Source organism: Pelodiscus sinensis, chromosome 10 (assembly GCF_052426305.1).
Source record: "Pelodiscus sinensis isolate ZL-2025 chromosome 10, ASM5242630v1, whole genome shotgun sequence".
In the NCBI taxonomy this organism is placed as follows: domain Eukaryota; kingdom Metazoa; phylum Chordata; order Testudines; family Trionychidae; genus Pelodiscus; species Pelodiscus sinensis.
The window spans coordinates 40,998,073-41,017,318 of NC_143061.1; the positions used below are offsets into that span (position 1 = coordinate 40,998,073).

The following is a 19,246-nucleotide window of genomic DNA, read 5'->3' on the forward strand; positions in this document are numbered from 1 at the left end:
GACCAAAATTCTCCATTTTCCTGTTTAGTCAAGTTATTAGGCCTGGAGTAAGAACTTTTCTACATAACAGAATTTTAGCCCGTTCAAACATGCTTGTGAAGCGTCAGTCTTTAGACATTTGTAATGCCGTCTATCACTAAAATGTCTGAGCACCTCACGGACTTATTTAGGCTACATCCACATTACAATAGAAAGTCGACTTTAGCTATGCAACTCCAGTTACGTGAATAACAATAGCTGGAGTCCATACATTTTAAGTTGAATTACCCTGGGCTCTACATTGCGGGGCGGGGTGGGTGGAAGATGTAAGAAACTCTCCTGTCAACTTCTCTGACTCTTTTCATCCAGGGTAGCGTAACAGGGTTGATGGAACAGCAATCTGCAGTTGATTTCGCAGGTCTTAACTAGATTCACTAAATTGATTGCCAGTGGATCGATCTCAAAGCCCGCCTATAGTTTAGCTATAGGCTTATTCTTACCAAACAGCTGTAAGCTATCCCCATTTTACAGATGAGGCTCACTGAGTTGCCCAAAGTTGCACAGGTAGTCTTTGGTGGAGCAGAGAAAGGAACCCCAGGTTCTAATTAGCTGATGTGCTGCTGAACACAATTTGTTTCACTAATTTGCCTGCACTAATTGTTTGGTCATGGCCAAAATTATGTCCAAATTAGTAACATGGTGACTCAACCCCCTTCCCCACCCCAAAAAAGTCCTCCCTTCTAGCCACAGCTCTTCATGGGATAAATGGTGGGCCATGCACAAAGCCTAAGTAAATAGTTGGATGTCATTGGAGTTCGGGGAGGGAAGGAACATGCGGCCTACCCAAACAGTGGGCTATAATAGTCCCTGTGTCTCTTGAAGCCACCACTTCCACAGGAGCAAGAATGATGAACCAGTGGATCCACACAACAATAGATCCACTGGATCCTCCCCAAAGACATAACCCTTTACTTATTCACAGCTCTATATCACACAAAGAGGGATGGAACCCTTACAAGGAATCCCTGCAGTCTGGCACAGCAAGCAACACTGGTACTACACATGCTCAAGGCATTCCTCACAGGGAGTGGAGGAGTATGATACACCCCAAAGAGGCACTCCAGAAAAAGCAAAGCTCCTCTCTCATAAAGGAGACCAAGGTGTCCAGCACTTGAATCTAGGCTGTTAGGTTTTCTGTGCACTAATAGAACTGGAATCATTTCCTTTCATATTAACACTATAGAGGCTGGATGAAGGGTTAAGTAGAATTAAACTGTATTATGATCAACAAGAGGGAGAACATAAGGTGAAAAAGAAAAGAACTACAGGCTGTCCCCGGGTTACATGGATCCGACTTACATCGGATACCTACTTACAAACGGGGTGAGGCAACCCTGCACTAGCTGCTTCCCCCCAGCAGACCAGGGATATGCGAAGCTAGCGCCCCACCCCCCCAGCAGACCAGGGAGACGCAGAGCGGCTTTTCTCAGCAGACATCTCATCTTGAGAATAAAGGACTGAGGGAAGTGAGGTGTGGGAGAATAAAACTGAGCTCTGGAGAAATGTTTGGCTAGAGTTTCCCCTACAATATGTACCAGTTCCGACTTACATACAAATTCAACTTAAGAACAAACCTACAGTCCCTATCTTGTACGTAACCCGGGGACTGCCTGTATTAAGGAATCTAGCCCATCCACAGTAAGGGAGGAGTTTAGCTCTATGCCCCTGGAAAGGGGTGTGGCCTTGGGTGGAATGGGCAAGACTAAGGTGTAGCCTCCCCCAGCCAGCTCTCAGTGCCTCCTGGACTGTGCTACGTAGGGCTCTGGTGGTGATTTAAAGGGCCTGGAGCCCTGTGCCCTTTTAAATTGCCAGAGTCTGAGGCAGCTGCCTCCTTTGCACCCTCCCACTATTGACAGCCTTGTTTTAGCACCAGCTTGTTCTCTTCAGTATGTTGAAATGCATGAGAGCAAGTGAACAATTTCTGAGACATAATGCGGACAGGTGGAAAAACATTTGCTAACCCATAGGGACTGAGTGTTCCAAGTAATGAGGAGGTCAGTATGTATTCATGTGATGCGAACAGCCATTTTACTGCAGAGCTAAAACACATTGTCTTGTTTCTGTAGTGCACTATCGCATGGAAAGAGCTCTTTATGTTCCAATATCTGGGGAGATGAAACAGAAGAGGGAGGTCATTAAAAGGAAGATGACAGAGGGAACCCATAAAGTGAACTTTCTAGCTGAGACTGCTGGGGTCAGAGCAGAATAAGTGATTCCTTGTGAGAGAATGGCCTATCTGCCCTCTGCGTGGTGCTGATTAACTAAGCAGATTTCTCTCTGGTTGGGTTATTACTAATGTGCTGTGTGTGTGTGTATGTACACTAATGTGCTCTGTGTGTGTGTGTGTGTGTGTGTGTGTGTGTGTGTGTGTGTGTAAAATGAGCCAGATTTCCATTTTATTTTCTAAGCAGTGATGTTGCTGCAGAGGAGAGTGAGGGGAGTGTGCCCTTGGTTGAGGAGCCACAGGAGAGTTGCATTACCAATCCCAGTCATGTCACAAATACAGCTTGATGGAACACACCTGAATTCTCTCTGTTGGTTTGTTTATAGTCTCCTCTGTCATCCAGTATCTGTCTGTGCACATGAGACATGGAGAAAGACAGACCGAGAGAGGGAGTCTGGAGGCATTTCTAACAGAGATGCCAAACTGTCAAATAATAAACCAGGCAGAGGCTCCCTGATGGCTTCACTTCAACAGGGAGACTCCCTTTTGTGACCATGTGTGTGGTGCCTGCTGGTTATTTTTATTCCCATCAGAGCTGTCTGATACAGTCAAGTAGGTTTGAAGCTTTCACACTCACAGTTTTACTTTAATTTATTATGACTCTTTCCTCTTTCCTCTTTCTTGGTAGTTTTCAGAGATACACATCACATCCTCCTTTCTCTTTTGACTATTTTCATGGATCTGCATCCCAAAGTTAAAAAATGAATAAAAATCAGTACTTTTTTAAGGCTTCGGGGACAAAAGAAAAAGTACATTCAATTTAGGAAGCCCTCTAATCTGTGGTTATACAGAATGGCTTTGTAAGATAAGATTAAAAATTTCATGAATGTCCCTCTTCATCCCTGGAGACCCAACCATTTGTATCAGCTATTGTCAGCGGCGGCAGGGCTTGATAACAGCTGGCTAGAGACGTGACCGCACAGCAACACAACAAGAACTGGGCAGCCTGGTTCATAAATCTTCAGCAAAACCATTCCCCCAGCAGAGCTGTGAATCTGTTACTGTCATAGTCCCAGGGAAAATGCTTTGTCCTTCAACAAGTCAAAACCAGAACTTCAGCATTATCAGGGGCTTGCTTGGACAGAAATATACATTGAAATATATTCCATTGTCCTTTAATTGCAGCCCTCATAATTGATCATGGATGTAAATTTGAACTGAATTGTGTTTGATACATGTCTCATTTTCCAAAGTCATGTTTTCCTTTCTGCCCCTTTGGTGGAATTGGAAGTGTAGGGCAGGGTACTGTAATCCAGTTATAACTACTATCAGTTATATATAGGGATAATTACTTCAGGAGTCATATTCATGATACATCAGATTCTGATGACTTCTTCATAGTGGGTAGCATCTTGCTCCAAATCTTCATAGTGGGTAGCATCTTGCTCCAAATCTCGTTAAAGTCAGAATTTGAGCATCTGGAGTATGTCCATTGACTTCAGTTGGACTGCTCACAGACTATGCAGTATGATTTAGGGTGGCAGAAAAGCTGGCCTATGTACTTGATAATGTTCATGAGAGAAGCTGAATTTGTATGCCGTGCACCCAGTCCTGCTCTCACTAAAGCAAAAGACCTGTCAAATTCAAAGGACCAGGATAGATCCAAAGGTCAATATCCCACTCGTTGTAATGGTAATTGCTAGTGAGATTACACCAGGCAATATTAGAAAGTGACCAGGTGGAATTGCTGTGGAGCCAGAACTAGCAATTCCTGGGCCTCATGCACCATGTTTCGTAAAGGTGAGAAATGAGCCAGCACCTTCTAGTATGTTAGCCTCTTGCAGGGGTTTAACTGCAGGCATGGTCTAACATCACAGTACTTGGACCATTGTGCTGTTACTTCGGACACTAGCCTGGACCAGAATCCAAGAATGGGCTTGTTAAAGAATCAGTAAGACTAAAAGTTCACTGTGCTTTAGGTAGTAAAATAGCATCCTTATGCACAAACACAATTCTTTTTTTCAAGAGATGTTTAATTCACAGCAGTGCTATAGATTCACAAAGTCCATTCAGTAGGAATGCTACAATTAAAAATACATGATCCTAATTTAAAAATAAAATATTGCTAATATACAGTTTTTCTTTTTTCTTGTCAGCTCCCTCTCCAATTGCCTTGATCCAAGCTAAAGAAATAACAAGGCACAGTGTTGCATTGGCCTGGCTGGAACCTGACAGACCGAATGGAGTTATCTTGGAATATGAAGTCAAATATTATGAGAAGGTATTGCTCAAAATGATCAGATGAGGTTTGTTTCCATTACAGTCATTCCCAGATAGGCTCTCATTATCAGGACCAAATAGGTTTGGTTTCATAATCATATCCAATTAGGGATTTCATACACTTGAGCAGTTACACTGAATAATGAGAATAATATACTGCACTCTACTCTAACAGTGTATTTGGGTTTTTCTTTTTTTCCTCCCTTAGAACCAGATTTTTACAGCGAGCATATTTATAATGAGAATCAATATAGCTGAGAAGTAGTGATACATTAGCCTTACGTCAGAGATAGAAGAGCAATAATGAAATATGTAACACAGTAATAATAATAAGATCTGTTTTAAGTCGATGGCTTCTGCTTAGAGTGATGGTGTGGGTTTGATGGTTTTTAATAGAAAATACGGAAAAAATTGCATTCTTCAGTCTCTCCAAGTCATAGGAAGGCATTATTTCTACAAAATAATTTGTCTCTCCTCAAGTACAGAACTATGAAAAGAGCTATTTGCTTTCAAGGTTGCCAGGAAAATGAACAATTACCTTTTCTTTCTCGCTCCCTTTCTTTTTTTTAAAGGTAATCACTTATTTGCCTCCCTAATAAAGACAGAAAAGAAGAGAGCAGCTAATTTTCACTGAAACTAGATTACAATATTTTCTGACACATTTTCCAGTCTGAAATAGACTTTAAGACATGGGCTTTCTGGCAGACATTTCCCAAGGGTTTCTTGGATATGTAGCTCCTGGCTGGAAGAAGGGGTAGCGGGGAGAGGGGGAAAAGGGAAGCGGGCAAGAATAAAATGTTATTTGTTCATCAGCAGGATCATGTTTGAAGACCTGGCTACTTTCCAGAGAATTTTGCTATTCAATTTCTGAAGCAGTCACTGATACCTGAATATTAGATCTATCATCCCTATCATCCTTTCGGGCCAGCCCTGAAATCCCATTTAGTACTAGTAATGGCAACAACAAAAATTTTTATGGGGATCTTTTGAAAAGTCAGTTGCTAATAGTCAGAGCCTCAGAACAGATTTGGCAGTGAATTGGGGGTGCAAGAAGACATTTTTGGGTACTTCACCTCTATGCTCTTTTGCTGCCAGGACCAAAATGAGCGCAGTTATCGCATTGTGAAGACAGCCTCCAGGAACACAGATATCAAAGGCTTGAACCCTTTGACTTCATATGTGTTTCATGTGCGAGCCAGGACAGCAGCGGGATATGGGGACTTCAGTGGGCCATTTGAGTTCACGACCAACACAGGTAACATCTGCATCATTCACAGAAGACTGATAGTAGATACATTCTTTCCTCCTCTTTCTTTGTTTCTTTTTTTTTTCCCCGACTGACTTTCTTTCTCTTGGAAGACTCAGTGGAGAGTACATTGAATTTGACAGAGCATTGGGACTTTGACTTCATTTATTTACTTGGATGCGACATCCATATTGTACCATACTTCTGTAGGGCGTTGTAATTTCTACACATGGATGTTGGTTGATTTAGCCTTAGAAAATGTGACATTGCACAGCCATTTGGATGTACTGCATATTAGATGTGGTATACACTATAATGCTCTGAAGTTTATGTCTTTGACTCATGGGAGGTTTATATTCTAAACTTCCTTTAATGCTAATATGAATTATATGCATACATTTCTGGTGTATCTCCTATAAAGAAGAATAAACTCCAATTACTCTACCTTTTTTTAATATACTCTCGTTTTTATATGACTCGGTGAGGTATGTTGTGAATGTCTCCTTGCTCTTGTATTTCCTCTTAGACAGTTTTGCAAAAGGAGGCATTTGTGGATTGTGTTGTCTGTGGGTAGGTTCTCACTTGTTCAAACCAAGGTAAAATGTAATTGCTTACAAAAATGTGAATGGAGTGTTTGCTTCCTAAGACAGTGGCAGGAAGAGGATATGACGGAACCTCTTTAATTTCCTTTATGCAGATCTGTTTAAATCACTTCAGGTCACGTCATTCAGTGTTAACTTTCCTCGGGCATGGCATGAGAAAACTTAAATAGTCAATCCGCCAGGCAGAGGGAAGACATTTTAAAACAACTTGTTCTGTTTGTGTCAGTGAGGAATGAGCATCTGGTCCATTAAAAAAATAAAGTAAACTGGGAAGCAATTCAATGGGCAATAAAATAGGCATTATACCCTCTGACTCAGAATGGAGGGGGCACAGGAGAGGAAGTCCTTGTTCTCAGCGAGTTGAAGTTCCCCAAACCATTATCAAACATAATGTCTTTAACTAATTAGGGCCCTCCTGGAAAATGATGTTGAGTGAATACATAATGAAGGCCTGTGACTAGCTTTGGGTAATACTCTAAACTGCCTCTGCAAACCAGAACGCAGCACTAAGTGTTGCCCATGCACATTTTGCACTGTAGATGACTGCTTAGGTGTGTGTCACTAACTGATGTCTTCTCTGTCTCTAGTTCCTTCCCCCATCATTGGTGACGGTACCAATCCCACAGTGCTTCTGGTCTCAGTGGCTGGCAGTGTTGTTCTTGTGGTCATTCTCATTGCTGCTTTTGTCATCAGCAGGAGGTAAGAACTTAAGCCTCTCTCTCCCCCTCTCCCTTTCATAAGGGAGCTTTTTGTCTGGTCCAAACAAAGATGAATTCTTTGATTAGCATCATAAACAGTGCATTTGCATTACAAGTCCTCTCCCATGTAGCTTTGATCTTCTCAGCATTAGTACCACAGCAGTATGTAATGTAATGGTAGTAGTTCCAGCACTATTTGCAAAGCTGATTTCAATAACTGGGGTTGAGAAGCAAGCCAACTGGAGAGCTGTGGATATTGTAATTTGATGTTGAGTTTAATGAGTCTGAGTACAGGGGATCTCCTTGGGTTGGCTTGTTATTTGCAGAGGAGGAAATGCAGTACTGCAGTGAAGTAAACTACATGCGGATGCTCAAACTATCTTGTTTGGGTGTTTTTGTTTTTAATACCCTGTCCTGGTTGTCTGTAAGTGTCTGCATCAGCCATAGATTCTGTTCTTTCGTTGTGGGGAAGAAAGGCACTAAAGAGAAACCAGAGGCATTCAACACTCAGTACATAGTAGCATATCAGGCTGTATCTGTGGCTTACATTGTTGGGGCAGAACCATAATCTCCCATCAGGCACCCACTGCTGCCCCCCCAAACAAGCTTTACCCCTCAGAAAAATCCCTACAACATATGTGAGGGGAAGGAATACAAGTTGTTCCACTCTCTATAGTAGGGTCTGATCGCATTAGCTATAAATGAGCACAACTTCCTTCTGATCTACTCTTCCATTTCAAATCATCTTAAAAGGAACAGTTAAATCAGTGTGATTGTAATATCTGGTAAGTAGTCATGCATTGTAATGGCTTTCTGTGGGTGTTCAGCTCAAAGCATCCTTGCTGGCAGGAAGAAAGAGGGAAAAGAACATATGAAAATGTAATGCAGAGAGACAGGTTTATTAAAAGCCATTGCAACAGAAAATAGCATCAGCAGGGCTTGATGACTTAATCTCCTCTCTGCTTTTATTGATCACTTTATTATTTAAGGCCAGATTGATAGCGGGATACATTGGATTTCTAATTATGAGTCGCCACCTTAGAGAATTGAGCCTGTCGAGTTGTTCTGAGATGATTCCTTTCCCACCTCCTCCTGTGGAAAAAAAATGCCACTTCCCAAGGCTGATAAACACGGCTTGGTGATTGGCCCTCAATGGATCACTTTTAGAAAATGAAATGTCAACCCCTTGCCCTCATATTGATTCTCTTTAGTATCGGCCATAAAGCTGTCAAAGAAAAGGCTGCCTGGAGCCAGGTAGCTGACAGACTCACTGATGCGCGCTCAGCCACTCCTGCTCTCCACTCAGGCTGTCTGTTTAGTTATCTCTGCCTAGAAGTGTTTAAATTGGGCAAAACACAGATAAAGAGCAGGCGGGTAGCCAGGATGAAAGGCTGGCTTAAGTGCTGGTGGGCATGCGGATAAGTTAGTCAAGTAGCAGTGGGTTCGAAGGTGCCCCAAAGCTCTGCCTCAGGAGGTTTTGGAGAGGCTGTGCAAGAGAAAAGACATAAAGTAAATGAGATGCTGAAGCAGTGCAAAACATGATGCCCCTTTCTCGGGTGTTGTGAATATCTCTGCATTGTTGGGTGTTTATCACAGCACTTGCTGCTGTGCACATTCACCTCCAGTAGCTGAGACAAACTGCCCCGTTTTCAAAAGCAGGTGCCTTAATGGGGCACCGGAGGCCATGCCTGCACTAGAAACTTTTGCCAGTATGGCTATATTGAAAGAAAAGGTGCATTTTTGTGAATTTTTGGATGCTCGAGAGTAGGCATCATCACACCAACACAAAGGGACTTTTGCCAGGATAGCTTATTTTGCTTGCCAAACCACCTGCACCAGGAGATATTGCCAATAGAGCTATACCATCCGACTTTTGCTAGTGTACAGCTGGCCTAAATCTCACAGTTGCACTATCACATCTGCACTTAGGTATATAAACTTCCATTCTGTGCAGGTACAGAAATGCAAATGTGGGATACATAGCTCCATTTAGGGTGCCCATCTTTGAAACTGGGATGAATATCGCCCCTCATTAAATCATTAAATCAAGTAAGTCATTACTCAAAAAAACAAAATTCAGATTAACTGCAGAAATTTTCCTAAGGACCCTGCTGCCTCCTGCTTCCGGCCAGCCCGAGAATATGTTGTTCTCTTCTGTCCCTGGGAGAGTTTGTTAACATTAGAATTAATCCACTTAAGGGTTAGTTTAAATGGCATAGATTAAGTCACGTAAATTCATACAGCAAAGGACAGATGGCCGCTTGAGTATTTCTACAAAGCTTTCTACAAGCATGCCGCTAAATTCAGACTATTATTTTCAAATACAGCTTTTGGGGAACATTTGGAGCAAGAGGATGAGGCTTTATTTTCAGAAGGGTGGAGAAAGAAATGTTTTTGAAAAGCAAATGTGTCCTGTAAAGCACTCTCTTGGCTAGTAGAAAGGGGGAGACCAAAGTTGTTAAAGGAAAAAAAAAAGCGCTGTGCCTTTAAATGGCTCCTCACGTGCCAGATGTGGCAGGGGAAAATTGTCCCCACCAGGCTTCCATTCGAGGGAAACAGGAAATACCGGACATTTCACATGTCTGGTATTTTCTAATTTTTTACCAGATGAGGGATGCAAATAACGGACCGTCTGGGTAAAAACTGGACACCTGGCAACCCTACCTCCATCTCAGTGGGCTTCAAGATTGTCGTAACCAAGGTAGTTTCCCAGGATAGGGCAGTTTTGCTTCATGCACTTGTGTATTGTAGCATCATTTTGATCGGATCCAGAGGGAGTGCATAGCTCTTACCATCAATATTGTGTGCAGTCAGCACACACCTCACTTCACGGGCATGTCACTTTCGTAATACCAGTTTGAAAAATACTATGCAGATGGAAACCAGCAGAATCTGGCAACCCTGCATGTGGACAATGGTAAACAAAGCATCACATGGGCCACACCTAGCATCCCGGTGAGCCATAGGCTGTCCATCACTGATTTAACCTGTAACTTGGGGTAGGTTCTCCTCAGCCTGTCCTCCAGGACTCTGCTCTCTCTGGCCATGTCTACAGAAATATGCAAATGGGACTAAGCGTGGAATATCACTGAGCTTCATTTGTATACCTAATCAGCTGCCATTTTTTGCAGAAGAGGCTCTTGAGCCAGAAGGCAGTAGACACACTGCCCCTTCTTGCGCAAGAAAAACCCTCTTGTGCAATGCCACTAAGCCAGTGGTCTCCAACCTTTTTACACCCAAGATCACTTTTTAAATCTCAGAACAGGCAAAGATCTACCGCCCTGCCCCTTCCTTGAAGCCTCGCCCTCTCTATTCTCCTCCTGTCCATCACTTGCTATCCCCAGCCCTTACTTACACACTCTGATAAAGTATATTTTTAAATTATGCAATACAATTAAAATCACGTGTTTATAGTTATGAAATAAATGGTCTGTTTTTTATTCATGCTATTTAAATCTAAAATGAAGCATTTATAATTATACATTTTGTGGGGACAGAATTCTGCGGCTGGGGGTAGGGGAGAGGGTGCTGGGAGGGCAGAGAACAGGGTTCTGCAGCAGGGGACAGAGTGCCAGTGGGGACAGGTTTCTGCAGCTGGGGACAGAGTGCCAGTGGGGACAGAGTTCGGGGAGTGGGGACGGGAATGGGGGCAGAATTCGGGGAGTGGGGATGGGAATAGGGACAGAGTTCTATAGCTGGGGACAGGAGAGTGGGGACAGAGTTCTGTAGCTGGGGACAGGGGAGTGGGGACAGAGTTCAGGCAGTGGGGACAGGATTCTGTAGTTGGTGACAGGGGAGTGGGGACAGAGTTCGGGGAGTGGGGACAGGAATGGGGACAGCATTCTGTAGTTGAGGACAGGGGAGTGAGGACAGCGTTCTGTAGCTGGGGAGTGGTGGCTGGGGAGTGGGGTGCCAGTGGAGGCAGAGAGTCCCCTGCATCTTCCTCCTCCCAGCATTCTCCACCCCCTCAGGGAAACCAGTGTATGCCTGCCCCGGGGCCAACTCCCCCCCACCCCCCCACGCGCCGGGAAACCCCCTGTGCGCTTCCCGCGGGGCTGACTCACCCCTCCTGTGTGGTGAAGGGAGCCGATGCTCCCTCCCGCAGTACACCCGGCTGGCAGAGCAGCTAGCGCACTTCTGGAATTGCTGGAAGTGGCGCTAAGCTGCGGGACTTCTGAAGCCGACACTACCTCCGTTTTCTCTTGAGGTAAGTAGTAGGGCTTCTGGGGGGTGGGAGGGAAATGGGGGCGGGGTGGACAGGACGCCTCCCGAGCAACTGGTCGAGGCCTCGAGATCGACCAGTAGCTCGCGATCAACCTGTTGGTGACCATGGCATTAAGCTGATTATTTTCAGGAAGAACGGCATTGCACAAGAGGGTTTTTCTTGCACAAGAAGGGGCAGTGTAGATGCTCCTTCTGGCGCAAGAGTCTCTTCTGCAAAAAATGGTGGCTCGTTAGGTATGCAAATGAGGCTCAGCGATATTCCACGCTTAGCCTCATTTGCATATTTCTGGTGCAAGAATCCACCAGTGTAGACATAGCCTCTGAGTTGTAGCATACTTCTCACACTCCCAAGGGATGGAGAGGCTGCAGAAGGGTGGGGACATAAAGGCCACAAGGTCTCAGCCTGTCACTTAAGCCCAAATCTTATCCCCAAAATCCAGGTCTTTTACTGTGGGAATTGTTAATTTAATCCTTTTATCTGCACTGGAAAGTGGTTGCAAGGCGTGCGGAGTTAACAACCCCGCCAAAATACCTGTTTTAAGTACTGAGCGCTTTCCTACTTAACACACTGTAGCTTGACCTCTGCCACTTGGCCTAGGCTATGCGAGAGAAATTTGATTCCTGATCTCTCAAATGGGCAATTAGCTAGATCAACAGCATCTGTCAGGCCAGGTTCACATTCCTAGTTCAGGGTACATAGGGTGGAACTGCTGGAGTGGAGCTGAAAGATGCTCCACATGGTTACATCCAGAGAGCTGGGGAATGCTATCCTCCCATTTGGTCAGTGGGCGCCAGAGACTCCCAGGGCAGGACATGCCTGGTGTCCCTCAACAAGTATCCTCCCTCTCTGTTAGTTCCATCATTCCCTCCCCCCCACCGCCCCATTGGAGCAGATGGCGGGCATTTAGCTGAATGAGTTGCCCACCTTTTGCTACAGAACATTGGAACACCAGGCTACCTCAGTCATAGCCTTGTGCTCCCATGGCTGGCAGTATTTTAATCAGAGCAGTTCTAACTCTCAGCTCTCCCTTTTGTTTGTAAATGGTAAAGGTGCCAGCAGCCCTGCAGTGGCTGAGAGAGAGCCCAGAGTGCCTGCTGCTTCACCACAATACGTGCTAATCCCCCGCTTTGTTGTTTGGCATAGGGAAAAAGTCCCACCTGTAGACTTGCCTGCATCTCTGATCCCTACAGTTTGTGAAAGCTTCTGTATTCTCTTCCTGAACACTGCCCCTATTTAATTACCACCCCTGAAATCCCTATAATTATGGAATTCAAACCTGGGACAAAGGTTTCCTTCTGTCATTCAGGTGAGCTCTCTGTAGATGTCAGTTCATGTCCAGATCTCCTCCCTATGGCTCAATGACTGAATAATGAGCTTTCAGGGGGGTTTTTTCCTCCAGGGACAATTGTAGACAGCAATGTCCCCGCCCCAAGCCAAGGAGAAAAAGGTCAACAGGTGACAAAGGTAGAAGTGGAAGCAGGTAGTTGGTTTGGAAGGTATTATTAAAAGCTAATAAGCTATAATTATATTGTTTGAACAGTAATTCCAGTGTTTCCTTCTACCTGTTATAGGTCCTGGAGTGCTGTGGGCTAGTTTTTGTTTAGGGTTTAGAGGGAATGTTTTAAGCAAGATAAAAAAGATATTTTAGATTCTCAGTTTTACTTTCATGTAATACACATTTGCATTGCTTTTCTCACTTCTGCATTTCAGTATGAATTGAATTAGGTTGGAGGGGTCATAAATGAAATTCAGAATAACTTTTTTCCCAACTTGGGCTTCCTGGTGATCGTTTGTTTAACTGTAAGCAATTTGTGCACGCACAGCAATAGCAGTGCTGACGTGTTCCTGTCTCTGTTAAGAATCCGTTTCTATTATAGACTTAGAGACATGGGGTCACATTTCGTGCTGATTTTCACCCTATGCAATCCAGAATTTGGTCCCTTGATTTCTAGAGGTGGGAGAGGTTATGACTTGACTCACTTCATACTGTAACTCTCAGTCCCCAGGCAATCCACCCAGCATTTGGATTTAGAGGGGATTTTTAAAATGTTTTTCTTACATGTGAAATTTTATTTGTTTTTAATTTACTTAGCAAAAAAAGTTCACAGGCATTTGTGGCATGTGCTGTGTGAATACAGTTCCCAGGACATTGTAGGGAGCTGAGAGTCCTGGATCAAGGGGAATGTGGAGTGGCGTTTTTTCGGCTGAATAGTATTAGCAGATTATTTAGCATACTGCACACAACTATGTTTAAAAGAATATTATGATTGCAAAGGCAATCAAACAAAAGTTAGGAAATTCCACTGTAGCTGCCAGAGAACCAGCAGAAGTCGGTTTCCATCTTCTATAGGGAGAGACACTAATTGGAGATGAGATTCGTTTTGTCAGTGCATGTCACAGGTATTTGTTGACAGCAGAGGTGTTGTGAGTTCCAGTCCCAGGCTCTGGAGAGGAGAGTGCTGCGATAGCCACAGAAACCTTCTTTCTGTTCTCACCAAACTTGATCCTTCCACTCAATCTCCTTTAATCTTCCCCATCTTGTCTTTTGGCCACCCTTGTCTCCTAAACCCCGGCCCGTTCTCCTCTCCTATCTAGTCCTGCTCCCCATCCTAATGCTTCTCATTCCAATACTCATCTCCTTGCCCATATTGTCCTAGTTTCTCCTCCAGGCTCCTTCCAGCCCCTCAGTTCTTTGTTCTAGTAGCCCAGCCATTCCAGTCTTCTCTCCCCAAGCGCCTCATCTGGTCTGTTTCACTCATTTCCTCACTCTCCCCGCCTTTGCTCCCCATCCTGGCTTCTTGCCCTTATCTCCTTACTCAGCCAGTACCAGTCTCCCCACTCATGCTTCTTACCTGAATTTGGTCCCCCTGGCTCCCAGTCTCTTTACCCAGCCAATCCCAATCATGACTGTTAAAAGTTTTGTAACTGATTTCAATAGGAGCAACACTTGATCCCATGCAATCCCATGTAACAATACCTAGCTCCGACGGGTAGCAGTTTTCATGAGTAGATCTCAGAGTGCTTTGCAAAAGGGGTCAGTGTCATGAGATCAGAGATTAGGAGGTGTGTGCCGGAGGAAGCAAATGAAGAAGTTGGTTAGCAACAACCTCAAGCTTTGTGTTCCTCTGTCTGGGTCTATGTTTTTCATCTGTCCCCCATCTTTATAATCGGCCAAACCAAACCTTTAATATCAAATACTACCAAATATCGGAAAACTTCAGATCCAAACTTGGCAGCTTTCAGTATAAAAATCTTTCTGATTACGGAGCTTTCTGATGTTAATTTCTCTCAGATCCACACTAATGTCGATGCTTAAACCTAAACTGAAATGTTATTTTAAAATGAATGACATGAATAGTATAAATGGTTCTGTGTGTATGTGTGCAGACGTATACACATTGGAATCAAGGTAAAAGGCAGTGGTGCTTGGGTTTTTTGATCTGGTTCACAAAGCATGTCTGTGTTCTTATGTTTGTTTAGTTTAGAAAAGAGAAGATTGAGGGGAGACATGATAGCAGTTTTCAGGTATCTAAAAAGGTGTCATAAGGAAGAGGGAGAAAACTTGGCCTCTGAGGATAGAACAAGAAGCAATGGGCTTAAACTGCAGCAAAGGAGGTTTAGGTTGGACATTAGGAAAAAGTTCCTAACTGTCAGGGTAGTCAAACACTGGAATAAGTTGCCCAGGGAGGTTGTGGAATCTCCATCTCTGGAGATATTTAAGAGTAGGTTAGATAAATGTCTATCAGGGATGGTCTAGACAGTATTTGGTCCTGCCATGAGTGCAGGGGATTGGATTCGATGACCTCTCGAGGTCCCTTCCAGTCCTAGTATTCTGTGATTCTGTGATAATAATGTGTAAACTGGATATGTTGTACCATCTATCACTATTCGCAGATGTGTACACTAGATAGAAGGGCTTGCTTTTTAAAATCCACCTCTAATTTTATGTAATTAGAACTGGCAACAAAAGCTAGAATCTAGATTTCTGTCTGATTGTGCTTGAAAATCAATCGTGTAGATGTCTAACGTTAGCATTTGCACCCACATTTAATTATGCTAAAAAAACTGGAGGGCCTAATTGAGTCCCCTTTCAAAATTTGCCCTCAGAATTACAAAGGTCTGGTGTTGTAAATAAATGTACCTGCAAAATAAACCTCCTTCTTTTTTGTAATGCAAAGATGTAAATTTGAATTTTTGTGTTTCCTAGGTACATTTGTTGATAGTCTTAACACCTAGAGCTGTGTAAGGAATGCAGCTTCACGCATTGCTGTTGGTTGTAAATTAGGTCATCAACTGTAGTAGGACAAACCTGAAACATAGGTCCTGGCATGTAAAGCAATTCAAGTCATGGCAGGTCAAGAAGATTCTGAGTTCATCTCTAAGTAAGAGATTTATTTTGAATTGTAATGCTCTTTTTCATTCCTACAGACGCAGTAAATACAGTAAGGCTAAACAAGAGGCAGATGAGGAGAAACATTTGAATCAAGGTAAAAGGCAGTGGTGCTTGGGTTTTTTGATCTGGTTCACAAAGCATGTCTGTGTTCTTATGCTCAGAAAATAAAGAATGACATTCCTCCTGAGATGAATATTTCACTGTTTGCAAACCTCTTCTGCCAAAACAAAGCATCCGAGTAGTAGGGAAACTTTGAATGGCAAGCTTTCTTCAAAAAAAGATTTTGGGGGAGATTTTTATGCTGTCATCCTGTTTCCTCCCCTCCCCCCCATTATTCCATCCCACTCAAAAGTTTGAGTGACCTCTGCTTTTGGCTGAAGATAATGGACATGCTTTTCTTCCCATTATGTGTCAAGGATGCTTCAGGATGGGCCCAATAGAGGTTCTTAAGAGGAAATGTGAGCAGTGTTCTCTGTAAGCGGTGTGCTTGTGTGGCCACTCAGGAAACATTCAGATGTCACCCTGTTGATTAACAGAGCAGCACAGCAAGGCTTTTTTGTTTCTACTGCTGATCCACATTCACTTGTGCCACGGTGCACATAAAAACTTATTCCACACATGGATTGGAAAAAAAATCTGCACTTGGACGGCACTGTACCATAGGTATAATGTCAGTGACTGAACATGCTGTTGTTTTCAGCTTTATTGAAGGCTTAGGCATAGGGTCTGAGCTCAGAACTTCCATGGCCCAAAAGTGGCAGGAATGTGTAGCTTATTCTCTGCAGGCGTGTCTACACAACAGACTTCAGTTGACCTATGCTAGATTGAATTACAGCCACCACAGTAATTACTGTGGTGGCTGATGTCCACACTCCTGACCTTCAATCCATGGTGGTCCTGCCACCACTGAAGAGGGGCAGCATGAGGTTGGGAGTCAGGGCTCTCAGCTCCACATAGGAGCCCAGATACTGTATTCTTGGCTCCCCACATTCCACCGGGAGCAAGGGGGATAGCCACTCAAGGCTTTTTGGCTCTCAGAGTAGGGAGTTGAGTAGGCACAAGATGGGTGGGAGCAGGGAGCCAGGGCAGCAAGACTTTAGGTTAATATCATGCCTCCAGCTAATGTAAACAACATAGGGTATGTCTAGACTACATCCCTCTGTCGCCAGAGGGATGTAAATTAGACATGCCGAAATTGCTAATGAAGCGGGGATTTAAATATCCCGCGCTTCCTTAGAATAAAAATGGCTACCGCTTTTTGCCGCCACGGCACTTTGCTGGCAAAAAACGGCAGTCTAGACAGGGATCAATGTACAAGGAAAGCCTTTTCTGACTGATCCCTTATGCCTCCTGCAACGAGGATTACAGGATCAGTCGGAAAAGGCTTTCCATCTAGACTGCCGTTTTTTGCTGGCAAAGTGCGGTAAAAAGCAGCAGCCATTTCTAGTCAAATGAAGTGCAGGATATTTAAATCCCCGCAATTTAAATCCCCGATATTTAAATCCCCTAGCAATTTCGATATGTCTAATTTACATCCCTCTGGCGACAGAAGGATGTAGTCTAGACATACCCATATTGTCTACATCAGGGGTGGGCAATAATTTTTGGTGGGAGGCCACCCCAAAATTTTGGAATGTGGTGAAGGGCCGCACTTTTCTGTGGAGGGGGTGCAGGGTTTAGGATGGAGGTTGGGCGCAGAAGGGTGCATGGAGTCAGGGACTGGGGTGCAGAAGCCAGTGTGAAGTCTGAGAGGAAGTTTGGGCAAAGTAGGGGGTTGTGACGGGTCAGGGGATAGGAGTCTAGGAGCAGGGAGGGGGGGGGTATGGATGTAGGAGAGGATTCTGGCCTAGGAGAGGAGTACTAGGAGGGAGTGCAAAGTCTGGAAGGGAGCTGTGACCTGGGAGAAGGGGAAAAGGAGGTGTAGACTACAGAGGGTGTGGGTGGAGTCTAGGGGCAGGGGAATGGGGTGCAGAGTTTGGGAGGGTGTTTGTGTGCAGGAGAGGATTCTGGCCTGGGAGAGGAATGTTGGAGGGGGTAAGGAATCTGGGACAGAGTTGTAACCTGGGGCAGGGAGGTGCAGAAGATTTGGATGGCGACCAGGGGAGGGAGTTGGGGTGCAGGAGTGGCTGGAATGCCAGAAGCAGGCTCTGGCTGGGAGGCACTTGCCTAAGCCAGCAGCACCCCCAAGGCAGGCTGGGCTCCCTGCCTGCTGCAGCCCCAAATCACTTAAAACTGCACGCTGCAAACTCCATGTGGCTCTCAGCTCTGGGATGGGGAAGAGACTTGCACTGCTTCCGTTCTCCAGGCCTGGTGAATCTTTACTGGACACTTTCATTGCTGTTGCATACCTTTACGGATTTGCTCTTTGTATGTTCTCTGCTCAGCAGCATGTAGATCAGATACATCAAATAAAGCATTTTTGTCTTGCAGGTGTGAGAACATATGTGGATCCTTTCACATATGAGGATCCAAACCAAGCTGTGCGGGAATTTGCCAAAGAAATCGATGCCTCCTGTATAAAGATTGAAAAAGTCATAGGTGTGGGTAAGTCTTGGGACATCTGTGTTCATGTTGGAAACCTGTTTTCGTAATACATATCTTTCGCTGATGTTTAGGTACCTTGAGATCTAACTATTGTTAGTATAACAACTTCCTAAAACAGGACTTTTCAGAAAATCATTAACAATTACTTTTTGGCTACAGAGGGTCATGTGTTACATATTTATGGCTAATTGTTCATTTGGTCTTTTTCCTTAAGGTGAATTTGGTGAAGTGTGCAGTGGGCGTCTCAAAGTACCAGGGAAGAGAGAGATCTGTGTTGCTATCAAGACTCTAAAAGCAGGATACACTGACAAACAGAGGAGGGACTTTTTAAGTGAAGCCAGCATCATGGGACAATTTGACCACCCCAACATTATACATTTGGAAGGCGTAGTTACCAAATGTAAGTAGGTTATTTCTGTGACAAAGCCAATTTGGAAGCCATCAGGAAATTAAATCTGTATATTTTTTTGCCCTGTTAAGTGACAGATGGGAGTAGACCCACTGATAGCTAGTAGGAGGAAATCAGTGCAGGACAAGTCATTAATCTTGTTGTCAGCTATAAATGGGTTTATAGTTTCAACTGATATTCTATCTGCAGGCAGCTTGTGCACAATTTTGTAGGGGGAATTAATATTGCAGTTTTTTTGGCATGCTAGGAGGGACTCTTTCAACCCTTTGCTAGACTGAGTTGCTTGTTACAAGATAGGCAAAGGCAGATGGTAAGCAAAGGATTTTAAATATTTAGAAATATCAAACCAAAACTATATTGTCTGTGTGCTTTGAAGTACAAGGCATAGCTGAGAGGAGCAGGTCTTTGAAATAAAGTAGTCTTTATTTTAGTATGAGGCTTGCTTACATGCTGTCTCTGTTTTATGACTGTGATAGCTTTGCTTCCATTTACAGTAACACCTGGTCGATCATTTTCTTTAAAGCCTGTTAGCTTAGTCCATGAATTCTGTCTCACTAAGAATCTGATGGAGCTCAACAGATGCTGTTTCCAAGCCAGAACTGAAATACACCTGCAAGACTCCTGTGGGTCTGACTTCATAAAGTAC

The 19,246-nt window shown here is 44.0% G+C and overlaps 1 protein-coding gene across 1 annotated transcript in view; it reads left to right on the forward strand.

The window, feature by feature from the left end:
* The window catches only part of EPHA4 (EPH receptor A4), a 141,713-nt gene that overhangs the window by 103,172 nt on the left and 19,295 nt on the right, over positions 1–19,246 (forward strand). Inside the window, exons 6-11 of the mRNA XM_075937537.2 lie at positions 4,360–4,484; positions 5,579–5,738; positions 6,919–7,030; positions 15,683–15,741; positions 18,078–18,191; positions 18,406–18,591. Of these exons, the coding sequence (XP_075793652.1) occupies positions 4,360–4,484; positions 5,579–5,738; positions 6,919–7,030; positions 15,683–15,741; positions 18,078–18,191; positions 18,406–18,591 (756 nt within the window). The remainder of the gene's footprint in view (positions 1–4,359; positions 4,485–5,578; positions 5,739–6,918; positions 7,031–15,682; positions 15,742–18,077; positions 18,192–18,405; positions 18,592–19,246) is intronic.